Here is a 25,687-nt window from a genome sequence, read left to right as displayed (position 1 = left end):
ACATGAGCGCTGGCACTTATTTATTTTTTACAAACTAAGCATTGCACCCAGCTTCAACTCTATACTGTGAATTAGCAAAACAAACGTTTTAATGAATTGGTAGCAGGTGGAAAAATATGTCTGAAAACATGTTTTAAGCTGCCATTCTTCAATGAGTAGGATTCCCCTCTATATGTGTACGTATAGTTGTGCTCCCAGGACATTTTTTTAGCTTTTATTTCATCATCATGACATGAAAATCGCCCTATGCAGCAAACATGGTGCCTATGGAACATTATTTACCCTCTGGTTCACTAGTGGCATTGTGGTACAGGCGATGGGCAATATGAATATTTACATTTTCATATTTAATAAAAACCTGTTTAGAAACTCTCATTCCCAATAACACTTCTGCATGTTGAAAGCAAAACACACATTTGATGCCTCTCATGACCTTTGTTGCAATATTAATATATATAAAATATGTAGATGACTTGGCTCGTGTAGTGAAGCCAGCCATCCATCCATAAGGTGAAATAAACAAAACGAATCATCACTTCCATCCATTGACACCTGTTCAACTCCTTGTGCCATTGCTTGTGTATAAGAGGGAAGCAAGACTAACCTGGGAAGTTTTCCAAGACATTTCAGAGAAAAGGTAAAGCAGCATTCTAAAAGCACTTACCTTTTCAATATGTGATACTTCGGTACCCGCCACAGGATGTTGGGAAGGGAAACTCAACTTCCTGCGTCTGCATGCCCAACAAAACAACAGGGGCCCGAAGGTTGGTATTCTTCCAGGTTTCAGGGCCATTCGGGGAGGCAGTCCTCGTATTGGGGGCACTGAAGAGCAGCAGCCTAAAATTCAAGAAAACCACATCTTTACAAAAAGATGTGGTTTGCAGTGGCGGCTGGTAACCTCTGAAAGTGTGTAGCATAAATGTTTGGTATGACTGGTATGTAGTGAGTGACACATACAAGCTTAATGGACAAACGTGGGGCCCAGTCTGGATCCTCCTCCAGAGAAAGTGTTTTAAAAAAAGATTGGGAAATGGTGCATTTTAAAGCAAATTAATTTAGCAAGGCTTATGAACCAGGGGAAACGTATCGTTTTAAAATACTAAACACATAAAAACTGCCCTATATCTTACTCCAATGATATGTTCAACAGTTACTGTAGTGTGCTGTACAAAGCAACAACTTCAGGCTTTTAAAGTGTGTGCTTGCCCAGTGTCTTGCACTGCATGCAGCATCAACTTTTGAAGAAAATGCTCTAACCAGGTTTTGGTACAAAAGGGGGTGGTGATGGATGGAGCATCTGAACCAATCAAACACTCACACCCAATCAACAGATCTGGGTTTAATCCATCACCGTTCTTTAGCCCACTCTACCACAACAGTTCAGATATGGCCATATGCAAATCAGTCTGACCCTGTGCCTCATGGGAACAGTCCAGCCCGAACTGCCAAGCCATGCCTTCCCTGGACCGGAAACAAGCTTCCTAAGACCGGTTTCTGGCATTTCAGCCGTCTTCAGCCAGGCTTGCTTGAATCCAGTGGCAAAGTGAGCAAGGGACTCACGTCTGAGCATACCCTGCCAACTTATGGTGGCCAAAGTGGTACAAAAGGGGGTGGTGATGGATGGAGCATCTGAACCAATCAAACACTCACACCCAGTCAACAGATCTGGGTTTAATCCATCACTGTGTTTAGCCCACTCTGCCACCCCAGTTCAGACATGGCCATATGCAAATCAGTCTGACCCTGTGCCTCATGGGAACAGTCCAGCCCGAACTGCCAAGCCATGCCTTCCCTGGACCGGAAACAAGCTTCCTAGGACCGATTTCTGGCATTTCAGCCGTCTTCAGCCAGGCTTGATTGAATCCAGTTGCAAAGTGAGCAAGGGACTCATGTCTGAGCATACCCTGCCAACTTATGGTGGCAAAAGCGGTACAAAAGGGGTTGGTGATGGACGGAGCATCTGAACCAATCAAACACTCACACTCAGTCAACAGATCTGGGTTTAATCCATCACTGTTCTTTAGCCCACTCTGCCACCTCAGTTCAGACATGGCCATATGCAAATCAGTCCGACCCTGTGCCTCATGGGAACAGTCCAGCCTGAACTGCCAAGCCATGCCTTCCCTGGACTGGAAACAAGCTTCCTAGGACCGGGTTCTGGCATTTCAGCCGCCTTCAGCCAGGCTTGCTTGAATCCAGTGAAAAAGTGAGCAAGGTACTCACGTCTGAGCAAACCCTGCCAACTTATGGTGGCCAAAGCGGTACAAAAGGGGTGGTGATGGACGGAGCATCTGAACCAATCAAACACCCACACCCAGTCAACAGATCTGGGTTTAACCCATCACCGTTCTTTAGCTCACTCTGCCAACCCGATTTCAGACATGGCCAAATGCAAATCAGTCCGGCCCTATGCCTCTTGGGAACAGTCCAGCCCGAACTGCCAAGCCATGCCTTCCCTGGACCGGAAACAAGCTTCATCACCACCCCCTTTTGTACCGCTTTGTTCGCCATAAGTTGGCAGGGTATGCTCAGACGTGAGTCCCTTGCTCACTTTGCCACTGGATTCAAGCAAGTCTGGCTGAAGACGGCTGAAATGCCAGAAACTGGTCCTAGGAAGCTTGAATCCGGTCCAGGGAAGGCATGGCTTGGCAGTTTGGGCTGGACTGTTCCTATGAGGCACAGGGTCAGACTGATTTTCATATGGCCATGTCTGAACTGGGGTGGCAGAGTGGGCTAAAGAACTGTGATGGATTAAACCCAGATCTGTTGACTGGGTGTGAGTGTTTGATTGGTTCAGATGCTCCGTCCATCACCACCCCCTTTTGTACCGCTAACCAGGTTTCGGCAAGGACCCACAGCTGCTGATTGCAATCAGTAATATAGAAATATGTGAAGACAGGTCTTTAAGCAGGATGAAAAATGTGTTGACTCTCTAAAAGGGAACACATAATAAACAAAATCAGTGATTCTCATAGTAGGCTTACCCGATTGGTATTTTAGATTCTCTCTGAAATGTAATTGTATCCCGATATACAACACAACAACTGACCTACACCTAAAACCGATTGGCTATGTCAATGGTTTATAGCTGTTTAACATAAATGAGTAACAACAAGGATTTCTTATAAATAATTAACTTTAAAAAAATTCAATTCTGAAATTAAAATTTTATTGAGATCTGTAAAAATAGTTTTTGCTTTCAGTTGTGTGCTCTTTATGTTAGATATATATGTCCTTTTTCTCTGCACAGCTTGTCCATTTGCACATCTTCAAACACCTCTCTTTCCTCTTCGGCACCGTCCTTTCAATCTTCCCCAAATGCACTTCCTTGCATCTGCCTCTCTTCACCACTTCCAAACATATCCTGCACTCGCTCACATTTAAGCAATTTATTTACTTTTGCTTTTGTCTTGTAAATATTTTGCCATCTGTGCACCCTGTTCACACACATTTTCACAAAATTGCAATTACAACTGGAATACATGACCATTGTTTTCTGTGCTCTGCAGAGAGGCCAACCCACTGACAACCCAACCCACTGACAAGCACTTCCGAGCTTTCAATCAAAGCTCCTCATAAACACCTGCACAGCTCAAAGTATACATGGAGAGAAATACAGAAAGAAATACAACATGATTAAATAACTTAGGTGGCATAAACAAAGTTTTCAAATGCTTTTCCTAAATCCAATTATATCAATGCACTAACGCCAGTGAAGTGAAATAAAGGCCCCTCCTACACCAGCGCTAGAAACAAATCTGTGCCACCATTGGCTCTGATTCACAAATTGGGCCCATCAAAGTAGACTTCTATCAAATGGAAGCACTCCTGTAGGGCAATAAATAATAGGTTTTGGGTCAGGTACAGCTTTTGCCTGTATAAAGAGAAATAACATTATTATTGCATTTCTTATATAGCGCCAGAATCGACCCCCGAAGGGGTATCTCCGCGCTTGCCTTGGGAACCTGTCCTGGTTTTTCCCTGTGAGATAGCCCCTACAGGGCATCCCCAAGGTGAAAGCCAGGCATCCCGCCGCAGGGGGCCGTTGTGGAGATTAAGCAAGCTTAATGCCCAGAGTTGCAGAGTGTGAACCCATGATTAGGTCAGGCACCGAAGTGAGAATTATCGAGTCCGTGGACATTTGAGCTCAACACCCTGCCGCGTCGGGAATCGAACCCTGGTCCCGGGTCCGACCTCTGCTTCAGGGTCTGCCTGCTCTAACCAGTGAGCCACACTTCTCCACATTTTCCATTGTGCTTGCCTCTTTCTTTAAACCTTGTAGTTTCTCAGGGGTGTATGTGGCCTAAACTTCCTAAGTATCCTACAGTGAATTTACAGATGTTCAGTGTAGTCATAGTAATAGTGATACTGAAAGGGAGATGAGGAAATATGATCAGGTTTCCTTCTGATTTCCGGCTCCATCAAAGTCTCTTCAAACTTCTTATTGTTAAACCTCAGGGCTGTGCTTGAGATTGATCAAGGCAATGGGGATGTTGATGGGAGATTGACTAATGTACAAATTGCAACGTCAATGATGGAAGAAGGATTTGTAACTTTGGTCCGGTTAGCCCCTTGCTCTATTAGAATGTCCCTCTCTTTGTGCTCACCATGAACGCTCTGATTTTTACCAGTCCTCTTCATTATATTGAGTACTACTCTTCCTCATCACAGTCCCTGCATAAAGAGCGAACCAACGACTGGCACAAGAAAAAAGAGAGATTGAGTGCTAAAGCTTTGATTAAATGAATGTAATATTCATTACATCAGTTCTACTTTTCTTTGTCACACTCTTTGATGCTTTCAAAAAGTAAGGTCAGTGACGAGGAAGAGTGGCGAACTACATATCACCATTGCTTAAATGGATGATAGTCATTACATAATCCTTTTATTAATATTTTGTTGTTAATTCCACACTCTGTGTCCTGTATGTTGTGCGCAGGACAGATATGCTTCTGAATACAAATTATTCTTCATTGTCATGTATTGACTTGAAAAACATCAAATGTGTCCACTGGGTGATCAAACGTAACTGTGTTGTTTTAGAATTTGCATAGAAACAATCTTTCCATTTTTCCAAATCAAGATGTTTTTGGTCAGACAGCACTCCACATTTAATGATAGTGGCAGTAACATTTCTGCTAGACATCACTGAAAATGATACACCTTTCTTCAGAAAATGTAGATATCCTTCTCCAATTGAGAAACTCAATTTGTTGTCCACAAGAGTATTATTATTAATAAAGCAGTTTTGTATAGCGCGTGGTCACCCTGGAGCATCCCAGCGCTTTACCAAACAGAGTAACAACAAAGACAGAACAGAAGCAAGGAGCTTAGCAGAAGAGGAAAGTTTTCAGTTGTTTACGAAAACGTAAGAGACATGGTTCCGAGCGTAAACCTAGGGGGAGTGAGTTCCAAAGGTTTGCAACATTTACGGAGAATCTCCTTCCTCCTGATCGGGCCTTTTTGACCCTGGGGACCACAATAAGATGTTGTTGGTCAGAACGTAAGGTTCTACTGGCTTTATAAGGGGTCACCATATTTTGAAGGACGGGAGGGCCTTTGCCTTGCAAGATTTTATGAGCAAGGCAGAGAGATTTAAATTTCACCCTTTCACGTACTGGCAACCAGTGTAGCGCCTTCAGTGCTGGTTTGGCCAATCGTGACATGGGGATGTTATGAAGCATTCGTGCCGCCGCATTCTGAACTTGTTGAAGTTTGTTCAGCGTGATCTCGGGGGCACCCAGGTAGATCGCATTACTAAAGTCCAATCTGGACATGATCAGACCCTGGATTAAAAGCTTCCGAGACAGAAGAGGAATCAAGGGCAGCACTTTACGCACCGATCGGAGGAGGCCAAAGCAGACACCCGCTAGTTTAGAGGCCTGGGCCCTAAAGGAGAGATCTTGCTCCAACCACATACCCAGGCTCTTGATCTCGACCTTGGGTTTGGAAGGGGGTCCCAGGCAGCTGGGCCAAGCCGAGCAGGGGAGTGAGGGATTTTTCAGTCCCATCAGCATTATCTCCGTTTTTGAACCATTCAGCTGTAATGCTGAATCCCCCATCCAAGAGTGGACTTTGGAAAGGCAAGAATGTAACACCTGGGAATTGTCCGTGGGTTGAGAGAGGGCGAACACCAGCTGGGTGTCGTCGGCATAGCTCACGATCTTGATGTTAAATGGAGCCACCACATTCTCCAGGGGGGCCATGTACACAATAAATAATGTGGGGCTCAGGGAGGAGCCCTGAGGCACACCACAGTGGAGGTGGGTGGATGCCGATCGTGCACCCCCTTCCCAGACCTGGAAGGTCCTTTCGCTGAGGAATGACCTCAGCCATTTCAACGCTGTCCCCCTCACTCCGGCATCTGACAGTCGCTGGAGTAACACTCGGTGGTTGACAGTGTCGAACGCTGCACTGAGGTCCAGGAGGATCACTGCCACTGATCCTCCTGAATCCAAGATGCAGCGTACCTCCTCTGTGACTGCCAGCAAGTCGGTGTCAGTGCCTTGGCCCGGGCGGAAGCCTGTTTGGGAGCTTCTCAGCACACCGTTGGACTCAAGGAAATTGGATAGCTGGAGATTAACCAATTTTTCCGTGATTTTGCTTAGTCCCGGGAGGATCGAGATGGGCCTGTAGTTTGCCATGTCTAGGGGATCTAGGTTAGGTTTTTTTAGGAGGGCTTTTACTATTGCACCCTTCCAATTTGGTGGGACCACACCCGCGCCTAATGAGGCATTAATAACCTCGGTAATAGGTTCCACAATGGAAGGGGCAACCAGTTTGAGAATCCTCATGTGGACGACGTCCCGGGGAGAGCCACTCTTAATAGACAATAAAACTTTGAGGCTTCGTCCTTCGTGACTGGTCCAAAGGAGTCCAGGGTCTTCTGAAGTAAACCCTCATCCTCCAGGGGCTCAGCTCCTATCTTAATTTGGGGCAAGGTGATCAGAATTTTTTCGATTTTTGTGTGGAAGTACTCTGCTAGATCGTTGCATTTGCCTTTCAGATTATCCGTGGGGGCCGAAGGTGTGGGAACCCTCAGGAGTTCTTGAACCACCAGGAATGTTTCTCTGGAGGAATTGGAGGCATTACTAATTTTCTCCTCAAAGAATTGAGTTTTGGGTAGCCGAATGGAAAGCTTGTAATTCCTCATTTCCATACGGTATTCAGTCTTACAAGCTACTTCCCAGTTCTTCCTCCAGGAACATTCTAATTTTTTACATGCCCTCCGCATGACCCTCAACTCCGGCGTGTACCAGGGAGCAGTATGCAGTCTTTTCTCCTTTCTTCCTGCCGATCTTACAGGGAGGACGGCGTCAACTGTGTTCGACATCCAACTACAGAAGTCTGCTTCGGCCAGGACAGGGTCCTGCGGGAGTAGTGGACGTGAGGTCTCCAGGCTTCGTGAGAAATTTTCCACTGATAGCCTGGCCCAGGGTCTTTCTGGTACACCAACACTGGTGGAGGGGGTGCTCTCCGACTTAGTTTGCCAGGCAAAAGGGATCATAAAGTGATCCGTCCATGGCAGTGGGATAGGGGGGGCTGATTTCATGGTGGAAATGTTTGAAAAAATAGGATCCAGCAAGTGACCCTTATTATGGGTAGCCTTCAAATTTATGAGGTCGCCCCCACAGGTTTTAAACTCACGTTGAAGTGCTGTCGCCGACTGTTCTTCCTGGTCGTCGAAGTGGAGATTAAGGTCTCCCAAGGTAATGAAATTTGTTGCAGAAGCGGCACAGACCATTACCGCTTCCATAAGTGAACTCGTGAAGTTACCAATGCTTCCTGGGAGGCGATAGACTAATAACCCCGACATCGCCACTGTGGGTGAGATTTGGAGGGAAAACTTGCAGCTCTCACAATCTTCCACCTCCCCTTTCTGGGCTCTGCAGGTCAATGAGTTTTTGTACAGGATAGCGACGCCTGCCCCTCGACCCAGCGGTCGATCCTGGGTGTGGATTAGAAAGCCAGGAGGAAGGGCGTTCACTATATCTGCTTCTGAGCCTTGAGTAAGCCATGTTTCTGTTAGAAACAGGATGTCTAACTCGTGTTCAAGGATAAGGAGGTTAACCTCCAGAGCGTGCCTTGGGAAAGACCTACAGTTCAAGAGAGCAAAGCGAAGTGTGTGTGTTGCCTCTACTTGTTTAGGGGGCTGACATAGTGCACAGTGAGTAAAAGGTGCAGTGTCCTTCTGTATCAGAGTACAGTGCGAGGGTGTCAAGGAGCGAAAGCGAAGTCATGCCGCACGCAAGTAAATGAGTGTAGTACTTACTGAATTCGGCAGAGTGACTGGCCCTAGGCTCGTCTGGGCTCGGACGGGCGCAGACGGGCATGACTCTGGCACGACTCTGGCACGACTCTGGCACGACTCTGGCACGACTCTGGCACGACTCTGGCACGACTCTGGCACGACTCTGGCACGACTCTGGCACGACTCTGGCACGACTCTGGCACGACTCTGGCACGACTCCGGCGCAGGTCCGGCGCGTCCGCTGAACGCGTCCGCTGCGCGGAGTCATAGCCGTTCTTTATGACCGCTGCTAGAGCGCGTCACTCACCAGCCCCCACCCAATACGGCCGCCAAAGTTGGAACAACCAGCACTCGGCCGAGAGCTGTCCGGGGGCAGAGGGAGGGGGGAGAGGTACAGAGAATGGATGAAATTGCAAGGGAAGTCTCTACACGCCTTTTAAATCAAGTGTGAGAAATGCAAACAATGCGAGCAATATAAAATGAAATGCGAGCAATTTTAAAATCAATGAGAGGCTAAAACCGCAATGTGCAAAGAATAGGGGAGAGACCTCCCGGCTTCCGCCTCAGGAGGGAAAGTTAGCAGCTGTTTGACAAGACGAACAGAGGCTCTCAGGGTAGAGTAGAGAGCACCTGGACTGTTAAAGTCTGATAACAAACTTCCCAATGGTTACTTAGTGGGGAATGAATAAATAAAAGCAAGCAGAACCACAAGATTTTAAGGTACCGTCTAAAATTACCTTGCATTAGTCATGCACTATGTCCTTCGTTAGATCTAGGGTAATCTTTTTTTCTTGGTTGTCAATTTCCTAAATACTTGTGCAATATTATCCATGGCTAAGGAGTGTGCATATTACACAAAACGTAATCAGATCAGGTCATGCCTTAGTAAACATTTTCAACTGTGTTGAGGTTAAATACTCAACGATGTTCTGGTGCATATGTAAGTAAATAAGGAACAGCCCATCTTAAAAGCACTGTTGTCAGTCTGTCTTTAGATTTTAATTAACACATGCATACAGTGTTCTGTGATGGTGGGTCAGTTCTACTGAACATACTAGCTGGAAATTCGAGCCCAAGAGCGAAGTACCAGCCTGCAATAGTTTACATAAGAAAGGTCAGGGACTGGTGCATAGGCCTGATTCACAAACTGCATTTTGGAGTATGTAAGTTAGTTCATACTTCCTATTAAATGCAATTCACTAAACTATGCATGGAGAGCTCCACCTACAGTTCTCCTCTTTTGGCAAACTTTCATAGGAGTTTCCATGTTGGTTTACCTTTTTGTCTCGGGGGTGGGGGAAAGTAATGTTTCCAAGTATTTGCCGAGTTAAAAAATGTATGCCTACACTGTTGTATTTGGATATGTGAACTGAATATACTTTGGTCTACTTTTCAGGACAAGTCAGAGTGACACCAGCATTCATTACCGACGACATGACCATATAGCAGATGGAAAGGTAAGCACTGGGATGTTTATAAATGCTCGAGAATTCCCATCAGCAACAACATTAAGGTGATAGATGGAATGCTTGAATTAATCTAAGCTATTGGCAATTACTGGGGCTGCATCCAAATCCATTTTTTTTTGCCCACTATGCCATCTCAGTTTGGATACAGCCATAGGCAAATCAACCTTCACCCTGCTCCAGTTGGAACAGTGCAGCCCCAACTGCCAGGCCAGGTCCTCTCTGAACCGATAAACAAGCAACTTGTGACATGCTTTGCCCGTATTATGGCCTTATCATCCAGGTATAGCTTGATTCTAGTGGCACAGTGAGCGCGGACTCATGTCTGGCCATACCCGTCGCATTTAGGGCAGACAATTCAATAACAAGGTGATGGAAGGAATGCTTGAATTAATCCAATCCACTGGCAATTGCCCATTCCACTCCATCATTGTTCACCCACCATACCACCTCAGTTTGGACCCAGCCATATGGAAATCAGCCTTGACCCTGCTCCAATACGGACAGTCAATCCCAAACTGCCAGGCCAGGTCCTCCCAGAACGGGAAAAAAAATAACCCAGAACCGGTTTCGTCCTTATTATGAGCTTATCAGCCAGGTGTAGCTTGAATTGAGTGGCAGGGTGAGCTGGATTGAGATGCAGCCTGAGTAATTAACAATGGCTGAGATTATTTGAAGCCTTCTATCCATAACATTTTTGTATACTTTAGGTACAACCCTTAGTGGAACTGGTATGCCAGATGTGGATCCCATGCACACTGTTTCACTGGAACCAAGCTGTACCTGGATGAGGACCTCATGACTAGGGTCAAACCGGTCCTGGGGTGCTTGTATTCTGGTTCAAGGAGGACCTGGCACGGCATTTCGTACTGAACTGTTCCAATTGGAGCATGGTCAAGACTGATTTGCATACAGCTGGGTCCAAGCTGAGGTGACATGGTGTACCAACGAATGATGGATTGGAAGTCGGTCTTAGTAATTGCCAGTTGCTGTGATTAATTCAAGCATTCAAGACATCACTCTTTTTGTATACTTGAGAATTCACATCATCATACAAAATTCATGAAGTATTTTCAAAACAGCCAAACTGTGCTTATTTGATATTTGGTAAAATGGGAAGAAATAAAGTATGCTATACATTGAGGGTTCATAGTCTCCGATAGTCACCAATTACCATTTCATGAAAAAGACAGGGTTCTCTCCCACCACCTCTTCTCTTCCTCCCCCTCAGTCAATCATAGGTAGTGTGTTTAACTTGAATAATTAATAATGAGACATTTTCTTGTTCTGTCTCATCTTTGTTTTTCTGCATGTCTAAAATTGATAAATTCTCCAGTGGTTTGCAGGCCACATTGGAACCATACAGGTGTCATACTCTGGCAGCAGTATGGAATCTAGGTCTTTTCCCTTCCTACATTTTATGCATAGCAAGCTTTGCATTAACACTCCTAGCCCTCAACTGGAATATTATGGGCACCCAGTCTTCTAACTCCATTACACTGCAATATAATGCAGAGCAACTCAGATATCCTATGGGAAATATAAGCAAACAATGAATATTTAATGTTGGCTTGCTTTCTGAGTTGTACATTTGATTTGAAATAGTTCACATCTGGTAGAATATGCTTCTAAACGCTCCTCTTGATATGAAGAAAAAAAGAAGAGTCAAGACAGCGTAGTACTTGTTTTAATGAGCTGCTTTTTAGGTCTTGCCTAGCCTGTTGCGAGACATACTGTTAGCTTACAGTATCCCGAAAGACTTTTCAATGCTTACAATTTGTTGACTTCATTGTCACTCCATGTATTTATTGCGTATCCTTTGTTAGCGTCCCTCAGCTTTCCTTCCTTTTCTTGTGTTTTCCCTCCCCTGCAGTAGAGGTGCATTATTTGGGTCTAATTGAGCTATTACTTAAGCCTATAACTGCTGATTTATACATTTACAAGCTAATTATTTTGAATTGCAGGATACAGTTCATTGGTTGAAACATGAGAAGAGTGAATTAGTAGAAGGAGTCCACACTCATGTGAGGTGAGTGACCATACCTGCACTGTTGACTGCTTTCAGAGGTAACCGGTTTAGGAAGAAAATATATTTTAGATGTGCACCAAGTCATTGCAGACATAGGCCTAGGTTGCATCCCATTTTGAACTTTTTTTCGAGTTGAGGATCCTACCAAAGTGAACGCAAAGGTTACTGGCGGTATCATGCAAAAGAAGAAGTCACGGTCTATTGATTATGCTCCAGCCCTGGATTATAAAACCTAAGAGCTAATCTGTGCTTCTTTTGTTCACAAAGTTATCAACACCCCTTCTGATGTCATTGTAAATTAAAAGGGACATTCAAAGAGCATTTGAGGAAGTACAAGTATGCAGTTTGTGCAAACTCAAATTATAGGAATGCACAACCTGCATTTGTGGTTGGGCATCTTTGAGTATTTACTTCTGCAAATGTGAAACACCTAGCTTTGTGCACCAGTGCAAATAGGAGTTGAATGCAGATGAAGTCCGACGAAGTCAGAACATCTGTGATTCAAAAAGGACATCGTAATGACTACATGCATACCTATAACCGAAATGAGCTGTTATTAACACACCTATGGTGCTAGTCAATTGGGTGAACACACAGGACCCATATGTACATGCTTCCGCCAAGGGGCACCTCATCTCCAGCAATAATGCGTTTGTAAAAATATTATTTCACACCTTTCAAACTTTTAAAAGTAAGTAAAGATCAGGTGTGAGGCCCATACTAATGATGATTGCCTCCAAGACTGAGGAACCTGATGGACAGCTAGCTGTTCCTAGTAGACCTCTCCCTCGATTCCAAATGGTCATGGAGTGCCAGTGAAAATGCAAGCGCTAACCTGGCAACAACCTTTTTCCTTATAAAAGGGCTGGTTACAAACCTCCATGCATCGTATCAGACTTACCCTACATGCACAGAACTTCTGTATGAGTAAGGTTGCATGTATGTTATAAAATATTTAAATACAATACACAAAAGATAATTATGAAACACCTATCACACCAACTTAGAACATTCAACAAGAACACAATATCATAAGTTAAATCCACAAGGTCAAAATCAGGTTGAATGAATATATAGTTCTTTTAATCCCAAGGCTTTCTCCAAGTCCAGCCAACACGTGTTTCGTCGCAGGTACCTGCCCATACGACGAAACACGTGTTGGCTGGACCTGGAGAAAGCCTTGTGGATTAAAAGAACTATATATTCATTCAACCTGATTTTGACCTTGTGGATTTAACTTATGACATTGTGTTCTTGGTGAATGTTCTAAGTTGGTGTGATAGGTGTTTCATAATTATCTTTAGATCTACGGATCATTTGTGGGTAGGGATGATGACCCATACCTAGGCACCCAACGACTAAGATAACTAGAACAACAAATACTGATATTGCCGATATTTGCTGTAGCGCCACTACCATCCAGGAGTATCATCCCCCTTTTGTTCTCTCTACAATACACAAAAGCACCAGCAGACTTTATTGTTCCTATTATATCTGTAAAAGTGTTTTAAAGACTAGTGACTTGAGTTTTCCTTGGTTATAAGGCATTAATGCATGGTAGCCTATGGGGTAGAACACTAAACTAGTGAGAATTTGTGCCAATTTTGTAATAAACAGAGGCTGGTCAGAGGTCTACGTATACTTCTTCCCTGGTATGGAATGAAAGATCCTCATCTTTTATCAGTTTCAAGTGCTACGCCTTATTATGCTCCTGCCGTCCTTATTTTCTCTCCTGCAAAAGGCATATTTCAATAGATGTGGACAAGTTAGAAAATTCACATACAGAGCTGAGCCTATGGTGTAATTTTGCCTTAAGAGATGGTAGACGACCGAGTCATCAAAACAATTATCATGTATCGCACACAAATACATTGTTTCTATAATATTAGAACATTTAAGTAAGAATAAACTGACAACGTTTTTGTGAGTATGCCAAGAAAATTCTATTTACAATTTTCAGTTTGTAAACGTGCAATATATTTTATATTTTGGGCAGCATTATAATATTCGCTATATAAATAGTAAAACATTTCGAATATGGAGAACAATTGTAATGCGCTATGCCTTACATACCTCACTTTGTATATATCACACTGAAGTCAACAATTTCAAATCAATAAATTTTTTTGATGTGTTGAGTGTACAACTACTCAGGCGGGAGATTGATTACTATTTTTTCATGGAAGATATGTATTTACTGATTAAACTATTTACCAGATTTCTGTGCCCATGGACAACACCGTCACCATATGTTCTTGCTTCTCCATTTTCATTTCAGTTCAGTTTATCAAATTTATTTTGATTTTAAAAATCACAAAAGTTGATACAAATCACATGTAACGATGTTCCAATTTTAGCTTATTATGGACATTCGTACAGTTCAATTGTTAAAATAATTCATATAATATCGGAACAACCACTTTAAAAAGATAAAATTATGCAGGTCCTATATTAAAAAGCTCTAAAAAAGCCCACCAGGGTTGACTCTTGAAATACCAACTATCATAGTTCCATAATACAAAGTTACCAACTGCATAAAAAACAATAACAGTGATATAAAGTGCATAGTGCAAGTACAAAACCTGATCATCTACTTTGTGCAACTGGCTTTCCAGCGAATTACCCACACCCATCCCAAAAACTTAGCGACAGCGGTCACAATGGACTCTTCCGTAGATGTGTTTAGAATCCTAAATGCCTCTTTGCTGGACCGGGTACCCATATTAAAACATCGGGGTTTCAACCATCTTAGCCTAGGTTTTCTATAGGCTGGGCAGGCAAAAAATAAGTGTATCGCTGTCTCAATCAAATTCGGACAATGTCAGCAATTACTAGTATTCAAACTACACCATTTGTAAGTGAATGCATTAGTAGGGAGTGAACCCACCATAAACTGATGATACAGTTTCCTGTCTTTGGGGGTGGTGATTAAATCCCAATATCCTTCATACTTTGTTTCATGCTTAAAATCAAGGAAGGCTCTTGACAGAGAAGGTGCACTAAGGGCCGAAAAGCACCTCGCTATAATCAGATTCCAATATGCTACCTTAAACTCTGTTTTGGATGGAAAACTGTATCAGCAGGGGTAGTCCATAAACGGCTCATCCCCATCTCACTGAGTGTGGTTTTGACACACCTAAACCATGGGATTTTATTAGTGACATCCGCCTCTTTAGCATCTTTTAATGACAGTGCATAGTGCTTGAGTTCAGGGGTCACCCATAGCCTCCTCCAGTAAGCAACTGGCCCATAGCGTGCCACATCCCTATTAGAATGACAGCCAAGGATTCCAAATTGGCATATCCCCACAGCTCAGCCCGGTACAGGATCGAGGCGCCTATTTTGGTGTGATAGATTTGAAGTAAAGGAGCAATGGGTTTGATATATGAGGATCTTTGCTCCTTGAGCAATACACCCAACAATTGAGCGTGCTTAACTGTGAGCAATTCTATTTGGGGATTCCAGCTCACTTTTTTGTCAATGGGTACCCCGAAGTAGGAAAAAAAAACAGTTTGTTCCATTGTGCCTCCCTTCATTTCAACTCTACCGACAATCTTCTTGTGTTTGTGCAGGACCGTATACTTAGTTTTGTCCACATTGACAAATAATTCATGGTCCTCACAAAACTCCTCAAATCTAGAGAGGGCACTTTGAAGGCCCTTTCTTGTTTTGGAAGGGATGAGGGTGTCGTCGGCAAACATGAGTAGCGGGATTCTAGTCCCTGCTAATTACGGCGCGTCAGTAGGGAAATTCTTAAAATAGTTCACCACCCCATTTATGTATAGGGAGAAGAGGGTGGGTGCTAGAACGCACCCCTGCCTAACCTCCTTCTCTACTGGAAACTTTTAGGTGATACTTCCCTGTGAATCCCATCTCACCTGCGCGTAGTTAGAGGTATGTAACTTGACCAAGAGTGCCAGTATGTCTAACGGCATACCTAGCTGTGAAAAAGTGCACCACATCTTGGATCGGGGAACGAGGTCAAAAGTCGACTTTAAGTCGAGAAAGGCAGCATAGATGGTGCCTCCCCCTAAAACCACAGTACGCCAATAAATAAGGAAAACCTGAACACCTGGTCAATGGTGCTTGTACATAACTGAAACCCCTCCTGGAGGTGAGACAGGATGTTGCATTCCTTCACCCAAGTCTGAATCCTGCTTAGTACCAGCCATGCCAATACCTTTTGTATACAATCGATAAGGCTTATGGGTCTATAATTCCCCGGTATAGTGCGATCCCCTTTTTTAAAAATGGGAAGAATCTCTGCTCCTGCGTACCGGGCATAGAAGCTCCACTAGCTATCGCATTCACTAGGACCTGAATGTAGGATGCCCAGTTGGGTAGATCGTGAAGGAACAGATCAGCGGGGATGCAATCAGGCCCTGGTGCCCTACCTCTTGGTACTAACTGAAGAACATTTTCCACCTCTTTCTTAGTAAAGTGTAAGCTAGAGGCGGGAGATGGCATAACATGAAAGTCTTGATTGACGCCTGCACAAGAAAACTGAGTTGTAAAATAAGAAACCCACTTATCGGGCTCCACAAAATTCTGGGGGACCTTGTTAGGGGCCCCACTACCCCACCTCTCCAAGTGCCAGAAAGCAGTCATATTGCTCCCTGAAGAGGCTTCAAGCAAATCCGCCCAGTGCTGTTCGTCCCAATCCCTTTTGGCACAATGCTGCACTATCTTATAATCTACCCTGGCGTTTCGTATTTCAGCCCTTTCCTTTGATTTGATTGCTGCCGCTAAGGGTCTATAAGCCAGGCGACCCGAAGTGCCGTACCAGGCTGCGGCTTTATAGTCAGGTTGGGTCATGGGTTTTTTGCTTTTCATAATAAAAAAGCTTTTAAGCTGTGTGAAGAGTTCCTCATGCACCTGTTCAACTTTGGCATTGAGCTCACCCTATGTTGCACAAGTTTGTAAAGTACCTAAGACATTTGCTAACAGACTACACATCTCAATCAAATCTTCCTTCCTTTTAAGCACATTTGCCCACTTGACATGTCTGGTATCATTTGTCATTTGGGCCTCCACATTATCTATACGTGCAGCCAAGATGGCTCCACCTAGTATAGACATGGGTAATATGGAGAGCAAGAGAGGGTTGTGATCACTCTCGGGTCTGTCACAGACCTCCATATCTACAAGATTAGACCAAACTCCTTATTTAATAAGAAAAAGTAAATTCTACTAGTACGTAGTCCATTGCTAAAGGTATGGGAACCTAATTTATCAGAAATAGATCTTCTGTTTGCAGCCCCATGTTCCAAGGAAAAGATTTTTAATTGGGATGCTGCACGCGACCATTTTTTGATTGGAGGGATTTCTAACGGGGGATGGACCACTGGGCATCCTCCTCTGCGCCAAGGATTATATCATGTCTGTCCAGGGGTTCAAATGTACAGTTAAAATCACCAGCTATTATGACATTGTTATCACTTCTGTGATCTAATAAAAACATATCTAAAGAGGCTACAACAGGGGAAGCTATCCCACCTTGCAGACCTCTAGAATAAACAATAATAAGTAACATGTCAGAGACATTTACCAGAGATAGCCTTATTATAATGATGTCCATTCTGCAGAGACTATTTTGTGTGAGAGCCCTGCGATGTTCCAGGAAACAAGTTTGGATCCTGCTACATCATGAGTGGTATTACCATAATCTGGCTGGCCACATACATCAGTAGACAACCCAGAATCGAGGGCCCCTTTGCACAAATAATTGTCTATAGTTCTCAACCCCTTATCCCTTATCCCTTCCCAAGCCCAACCTGGACGAACCCGCAGAATTTTCAAGCCTCGTCCCATCCAGCGGGAGTTGTATTCTGCTACCTAGCGTGTTAGGATCTGGAGCCTCACCACCCACACCTGGGTTCGATAATGACTGTGAGGCCCTATTACACTTCACTACAGGGCGTTGTCAGTCAATTTACTCCAAAGTGGAGAGAAGCTCAAATCTGTTTAACGTAGGGACTACATAGTCATAGTGGCCCGAGCCTGGACTATATCCCTTGAGCTGACCCTATCTAATATTTGGAGTGGAGGTGTGCGATAAAAAAAAACTCAATGACAGAATATGAATATTGTCCCTACTCAGAGACCTCGATCCTGCCCTATCTAAAATTGTTTGAACGAGCTGTGGGGACCCAAAGCTCAACACCACACAATCACCTCTAAAAGATTTCTGGGTTTTCCCTACCCAAGCAACTCTACGAATCCTTTTGAATTCTTGAAATAGCTAATTGCCCAACCCAGTTCTTATATTCAACAGGTGGAGCGCTTTGTTCTTTAGTGACGCCCAGTGTTCAACACCACCTGTGCAAAGGGTCCGGCACATTAGATAGTATGATGGTGTATGGTGTGGCTTCTGGCGGCAGATTGAGGAATTTACTAGGATCCTCATTGCCACCCTGTGACGTTCCTAGATCCCGACGCCCCAGGTGTTCCCTACTATGGACCGCATTAGCATATGAAGTGTGTGGACTACTTGTAATTGCATTGGAGACTGGCACTATAGTACTAGCGCATGTACCTATAATACTGGCGCTAGGTCCTGCCTCAGTGGAGAGTTTGCTTGTGCTATGTACTGATGCTGATCTAAAATCATTAGAAGCACTATCTTTGTCCTCTCTCTGGGTAAACCCTGGGGGAGAAAGATGTTGCTCTATTTTGGACAACCTCATATCTATTTCAGTCAGCTTAGTTAGTAAGGAATCTAGCATAGCTGCACATTTTTCACCCAGTTTAACTAAGATGGACGCTTCAAACTCCCTGAACACCTGTTTAGTATTAGTTACATCCTTATCACTGTTACCTATGGGGCAAGGAATACCTAGTGTTGGAGCAACTTTTGGGCCTCCCTCATTGCCTAAGCAATTCCCTTTTATTTTAGCAACCTTGCTGACCTGTTGTGAATTTTGCGGTTGTCCTCCCGCCTTCCGTTTTTTTGTTTGTGCCTCCCCCACCTTCTTCTGCTCAGATCTTTGGTGTCGTGTGAGAATCTTCGGAGGAGGAGAAGGATCAAGGGGTAAGTTACTTGCTATTAGAAGAGAATCACTTATTTGAGGTGAATCTGGCTGAACGGACACCAATGGCATGCAATCAGCTTCTGGGTCAGTAATGGGTGGAAGACTAGATGAAGGACCTCCAATCGAGGGGATCTAATGAGAGTCTCCTTTCTGTGAGCTCGATCTCATGTATGAGAACTGACTCCGCCCGTGAAAGGAATCCGTCCAGGGTGCCCACAACCCCTGAGCATCCTGCTCCCTTGCGATTAGCCTTATTCATACTGACTTAAAAGAATGGAATAAAACACAACAATATTACAGTTCCATAAATGCAAATAGTAGTATGAAAATATGAGTACAATGGGCTAGCCAAGGAACATGGGGCACAAGAAGTTCAACAAAAGAGGGGTGGCCCAGCCCTGCCTCCTCCTGGCTCTGATGGGCGCAGACGGGCCCGCCCTTGGTCCGGGCTTTTCCCAGGCACACCCACGTGCGTCCGGCAGTGCGGGAGCTCTGACCCTGTTTTGTACGCCTCCTGGCGTGAAGCGCGACCTCAGCACCACAAAGAATGCTGGGAAGTGTAGGTGGCCAGTCCCCCAGGCGTCAGCAAACAATGGCGGCACACAGCAACTACCCCGGAGTAGCTGGGGGCAAGCAGGCAGCAACCAGCAGCGTGGACAGCAGGTAGGTCTCAGAAACGGTTTTCATTTCTGAATTCTCCCAGAAACCTTTGTTTTTTCTTTCCTTGCTGCCTGCTGGAAGCAGTAGTCTCTTTGCAGACAACATTCCAGTCTTCCACTCATGGTTCCAGGACATTGACCATTGATATCTTGGTACTGGCACTCCACTTTCATTAAAATTCATGCACCGAACCTCCCTCTGATGCTGTGTGCTTCATGTGAACAAGAATCATATTTGCTTCAACCAAGAATCCTTTTGTGACAAGAGGATGCAGAATTTCCAACTTTTTTCTCCATATCTGACCCCAGACTCGACAAACAGGAATCAAAAGACCCCTTGGTTTTCGAATGATAGCTCACCAGATGGCAACAGACTCAAACTGCCATGCAGAGCAACCTAGCGGGAGTGCCCATAGAACAGTTACCACTCACTGTTGGGTTGGAAGGTTGCACGATCTGGTACACCACATCAAGCTCCGCCACAGAGAAAACTTTCACCATAAAAGCTATGTAATCCACATGCCTGGGACAGTGAAAATGTACCCATGCTTTACACATCGCAAATATGTCACAATTTCATGAGGCACAGGGTCAAGCTTGATTTGCATATAGCTGGGTCTGAACTGAGGTGGCGAAGTGAACTAAAGAACAATTATGGATTTAACCCAGATATGTGACTGGGGGTGAGTGTCTGAAAAGTTTCAGCCCTCTGTCCATCATCTTTCTGTTTGCTTTGTTGGCCCTAAGTTGGCAGGGTATGGCCAGATGTGGGCCCCTTGCTCACTTTGCCACTGGATTCAAGCTAGCCTGGCGGATGAGGGGTGTTACCCCAAAACTGGTCCCATGATGCTTGTTTCCGGTTCAGGGAAGACCTGGCTCGGCAGTTTGTGCTGGATTGTTCCCATGAGGCACAGGGTCAAGACTGATTTACATATAGCTGGGTCTGAAATGAGGTGGCGAAGTGAGCTAAAGAACTATGATGGATTCAACCCAGATCTGTAAAATTGCAACAAGATACCCTATGCACACAACAAACGAGTAGGAAAAAGGTGTGTCAATGTGGACACATGTATGTTACAAAGCAAAGCTAACAGAAAATACAGAAGGATTTCTTGTTTGGTGTGTAAACGGTCTCTTTTAATTTCTCAAGCAAGCCAGCCGACACGTGTTTCGTCGCATATGGAATAGTCTTTCCGCGACTCCTCAGGGCTGTATGGGAAACAAACGTGAATGGGTAGTTGCTCCACTGGTGATAATTCTGACCCGGCAGGGCCCGAGACTCTAGTGATGATGTTCCAAATGGGTGTGGATGGATAAAATTAAACATTGATGTGAGATCCTAGATGTCCTAGAAAGCTTCACTCACTCGAACGGTTACATCTGCGATGAACCAGTTGTGGCTCATTAGTGTACAAACGCAGTGCGCGTCTTCAAAAAGCGACAAGCCCCGCAGGATATGTGAAGATACAATAGGGGAGCGGATAGATAACTCCTGTGGGTGCGATTTTTCAGTGGCTGTGAGTACGGGCTTCTTCCCTGCGGGTCGCCATGTTCCTGTTGTGGAAGCTTGCTAGGACATCTAGGATCTCATATCAAGGTTTAATTTTATCCGTCCACCCATTCGTGTTTATTTCCTACACAGCCCTGAGGAGTCGCGGAAAGACTATTCCATATGCGACGAAACATGTGCGGTGGTTGTTTCCATCACACAATTGGGGGGTTACAGGGTTTATCCCCTCACCCAGTTGCACCACACTCAACCCTTCTATGTTCCTAACGATTTGCGTCCACAGTTAGCAGAGCGCCCAGCTATTACCCTGAACAGAAAAACCCTTTCACTAGTACTGTCGCAGGGATTCCGTGCTCAGACAGAACTGTGCATAGAGGCTTGGAACCTCAGTGAATTAGAGTGTGCCAAAACTCACCTCAGTACCCAAACATCCCCTACCAGACTAGCAATCGGTGTCTCATTGGTTATCATAAACTCCCAATGCTTAGACAAACCAGAACAACACCTCAGGTAACGTGGAACACATGAACACTCTTTCGTTATACAAACATTTCAATCCAGAACAAGGAGTAAAAGAGGACTCGTGCATATTTGAAATGTTTATTCACTAATGCAGTGTTCTCAAACGCAGTATCTTAGCTAATACAAGCAAACATATTATAAGAAACAAAGTAACCAGCATAGTCACTAGTCCATAGCATACAAACGGTGAAAGCATGGTATTATGCTAAAATGAATAGGGTTTAACAAAACCTTTTTCTCACCCTCCCTAGCTAATATATTATATTATATCTAAGAAGGTCTCTTTGGGTTTTAGCAGAGCGGCCCATACCTCAAGATCCTAGTGGTAAGGGATCACATCATCAGCCACCAGCTCTCTGCATGCGAAGCACCATCAAGTGTGTTTGTATGCTCTTGTGCAAAGCAATATAAAACGCGCCTAAATCCAGAATTTGGCTGCAGCTGCATGTATGTTATGTCTAGGAACGTGCGAAGATCAGTGCTCACAACAACCACTGTGTTGAGATATCCTTGAAGGTTTCTGCACTCATTGTACAGACACAGCTCGCCAAACAAGACTGATATCAGAGTAACAACATATTATTCTCGCATGAATCAAAAACATTCTACTAGGCTCAAAGCTAAAGCAACAGCTATGTGTCGTGTGCAAAGCAGCAGAAAGGTAGAATGGCGTTTAAACTCCTAAAAATCTCATGCTAACTTAACACAGCATACAGGCTATATATATCTATATGACACCCTCCCTTGATCCGAGCACGTATCAGATAAGATAAGATAAGGGACTCAATGTTGAAAGCAGAGATCAATAAAATAATCAGTTCGAAATCGAGTAAGTGAGGAAAAATAATTTAGTCCGTCCAAAAATCTAAAATCTCACCAGCATGCCATTGTAATGTCCACTGTTAGTAAAGCCAATAGGTCTGACATAAAAAAAAATCCTCATAATTCTGAAAATAAATTTTGAGAGAAAGAAAAGATTATGACATCAAAGGCCTCAATAGGATTTTACCAGGACCTATATACTGGTGATATAGGGGAGGTTTCTTCTTAAGAGTATTTAATCCCTTCGATGCTCATGACGGAATGGTTCCGTCATGAGGCACAGTGGAGCTGTGCTGATGACGGAACCGTTCCGTCATGAAACTATAATGATAATGATTTTTCAGCACAGGAGGGGAATATGTGTAGCAGCGATGAGGTTAAGTGAAGTAATCCCAGCGACGCTATCCGAAACGCAAAAAAATATTTTACAAGAGCCACCAGAATTGTATGAAATAGAGGCGGCAATTTTAGGACTTGCCCAGGGGAAAGCAATGGGCCAGGTAATATCCCCTTGGAATTTTATCGATTTTTTTAAGGATAGTTTGAGAGTGGAACTGGTTGAAATTTGTCAAGCAGCCTTTATGGGGAAAGCCTCCCAGTCTTGGGGTAGTGCCACGATAGTGGTGTTTAAAAAGAAGGGTAAGAAAGATACTGAAATGGGGTCTTATAGACCAATATCCCTACTAAATTCAAATAGTAAAATGTATTCATTGATGATAGCCAATAGATTGAATGGTCTGATACCGGGCTTGGTTTCATTGAGACAACACGGCTTCATACAACATAGGGAAACCACGGACCACATAAGGCGGATTATCGCAATGTTGGACTGGGCACAGGCGAAGAACTCTCCGGTTGGCGTGGCCCTGTTGGACGCTGAAAAAGCGTTCGACAGGGTCTCTAAGAAGCTTTCTGTGGTCGGTCCTGGCACGGAAGGGCTTCCTGGAGGCCTTAATTAGAGCAATTAAAGTGCTATATAAAAAACCATTTGCATCCATCCGGATTGCGGGTAAATTATCTGGGAAGGTGTGATAGAAAGAGGGACGAGACAGGGTTGCCCCTGCTCCCCCCTCCTTTTTGCTTTATATATTGATCCTTTTATTTTGACATTAGAGAAAAATCAGGAGATTAAATCTGTTCAGATTCAAAATAGTGAGTCTAAAGTCTCTGCGTATGCAGACGATATCGCAGTGGTCTCATCTGATATTGCTAGTTCACTACCTAAGGTTATAGAGACTGCAGAGGCATTTGGCCGGCTTTCCTGCTATAAACTAAACGTTGTCAAGACGCAATTTATACATTCTGAAGCCGGCCGACCAGGAAATATTCAATTTGAACAAGAGGCCACATATCTGGGTATAAAACTTATGTCTAATGTTGAAGACATTATCTCTGCCAATTTGGATCCAATAATAGCTACCCTACCTCCAATAAAACATTAGAGAGATTAGATCATTTAAAACTTTCGCTCGCTGGGCGTAGTAACGTTCTGAAAATGCTTATCTTCCCCCAATTTCTGTACATACTTCTGGCTATTCCTTTGTTAATATCCTCCCATTATTTCACTCGAATAGAAAGAATGTGCTCAAGATTCTTATGGGGATACCATCGAGCTCGGAGATCTTTTAAAAAATGCACTTTATCAAGAGATAGAGGAGGTTGGGGCATTCCTAATTTTCGGTTTTATCACTGGATAGCGATATTACAGCATATGGGGGTACTGATCTTATCAGATGATCCTACTGAAGACTTTTTGGCTCCATCTATATATGAAATGCTTTCAGGCGAGGAGGCTAAACAATGCTTAAATAGAATTGTGGAACCAAGCTATTATAAGAAAATTAAATTAAAAATAATCTATACAGCTTATCTGGTCTGGAAGATAATTAAGAAAAAATTCGGAATTACCCGTAATTTAACACTATACACGCCCCTTCAGAAATGCCCTCTCTTTCCTGAAATTTTTAATGATCAGGTGATGTTAAGATGGAAAGATCGGGGAGTGCGGGAACTGGGAGATCTGTTGCAAGGGAATAGTTTTGCTCCCTTTGATTACCTTATGAGGAAGTATAAGCTACAACGTGTTGATTTCTTTAAATATCTACAGCTTCGGAGCTTCTGTGAGCAGAAGCTGTCAGGAAATATGGTTGTTTTAGGAAAGATAGAATGTATTAAAGCAATTAAAGGTAGGGTTAAAATGGGCCCCTTGTATCAATTTCTTTTAGCAACGGAAGAAGATGATCTTTGGGTAATCGAAGAGAAATGGCAAGAGAAGCTAGGTGTAGAAAGAGTCAAGTTGGATAGAAGCTTGGGGATTGCAACCACGGTATTATTAAATGGATCTCTCCAAAGCCAACACTATATGTCGGTGTTTGATTTATACTATACACCAGCTAAATTAGCAAAGTAGAAGTCAGGGCAGGGGCAGTTTTGTAATCAATGTAATTTATATGCTGCTGATACTGCCCATGTATTTTTCTTATGCCCAAAGCTTTATAAGTTTATTGGGGATATCGAGCTTTATATTACACAAAGCTTGGGCATTGGTGTTAAAATAACCACACAATTAGTTATTTTTGGTGTGGAAGAAAATTTTTTATATAAACGTTCATCCGCAGAAGAAGCCTTTATATTTATCTGTATGTCTGTATATAGATTTTGTATTACATCGCAGTGGATTGACCCAGAACCACCAAGCTTTATAAAATGGCAAGCTAAACTATTGTCAATATACTATCTTGAATCCTCACTGTACAAATTTAAGGGCATAAGGTGGAAAATGTACGGGTATAAATTATGGTTACCAATTGCTAAATGGGTGGAGCTCTAAGGATTATGCAGGAATATGTCTGCTTCTCCTGCTTCTTTTTCTTTTCTTTGCTATTGCGTTGTATTTCATTATTTTATTCTTGATAAGGAATATCTGATCTAGATACATTGTGGTATTTGAAATCATTGTTATGACTCATGCAATAATGATGTAACAATAATGTGTTTAAGCGTGTATCTCTCTCCTGTCTGTCTGTTGTGGAGAAAAACTCAATAATTTTTTTTTTTAAAAAGGCCTCAATAGGAGTCAGCCTAAAACAGAGTATGCAAAATAAGCAGCAACCGCTTCCAAAAGGAAGTCACTGTTATCATCCGAAAATAACTCAGCCATCCAATTCAATAGTGAGAAAGAACATACATGCTCTTCAATTACCGGAGCCTCTAGTACCATCAGAGGACAACTCGGTGGGTACTCAATGAAGCTGTGTGCCAAGAAATCTTGCGCCGCTGCAAATATATTCCAACGACCCAGAACTCCATGCATCGCTGTAAAGGCCATAATCCCTCCGTCAGAACAAAGCAATTCATGAGTAACTAAGGGACTCATGAGATGATTAAAATCCACTTC

The 25,687-nt window shown here is 43.6% G+C and overlaps 1 protein-coding gene across 2 annotated transcripts in view; it reads left to right on the top strand.

Annotated features, from left to right (window-relative positions):
• CLMN (calmin) overlaps nt 1-25,687 on the top strand; it is a 517,285-nt gene that overhangs the window by 469,964 nt on the left and 21,634 nt on the right. For both annotated transcript variants that reach the window (XM_086937734.1, XM_086937735.1), the window contains exons 11-12: nt 9,648-9,708; nt 11,682-11,746. In XM_086937734.1, coding sequence (XP_086793860.1) covers nt 9,648-9,708; nt 11,682-11,746 — 126 coding nt within the window. The remainder of the gene's footprint in view (nt 1-9,647; nt 9,709-11,681; nt 11,747-25,687) is intronic.

This window comes from Lissotriton vulgaris, chromosome 9 (assembly GCF_964263255.1).
Source record: "Lissotriton vulgaris chromosome 9, aLisVul1.2, whole genome shotgun sequence".
Taxonomy (NCBI): domain Eukaryota; kingdom Metazoa; phylum Chordata; class Amphibia; order Caudata; family Salamandridae; genus Lissotriton; species Lissotriton vulgaris.
This window is presented reverse-complemented; position numbering and strand designations above follow the sequence as displayed.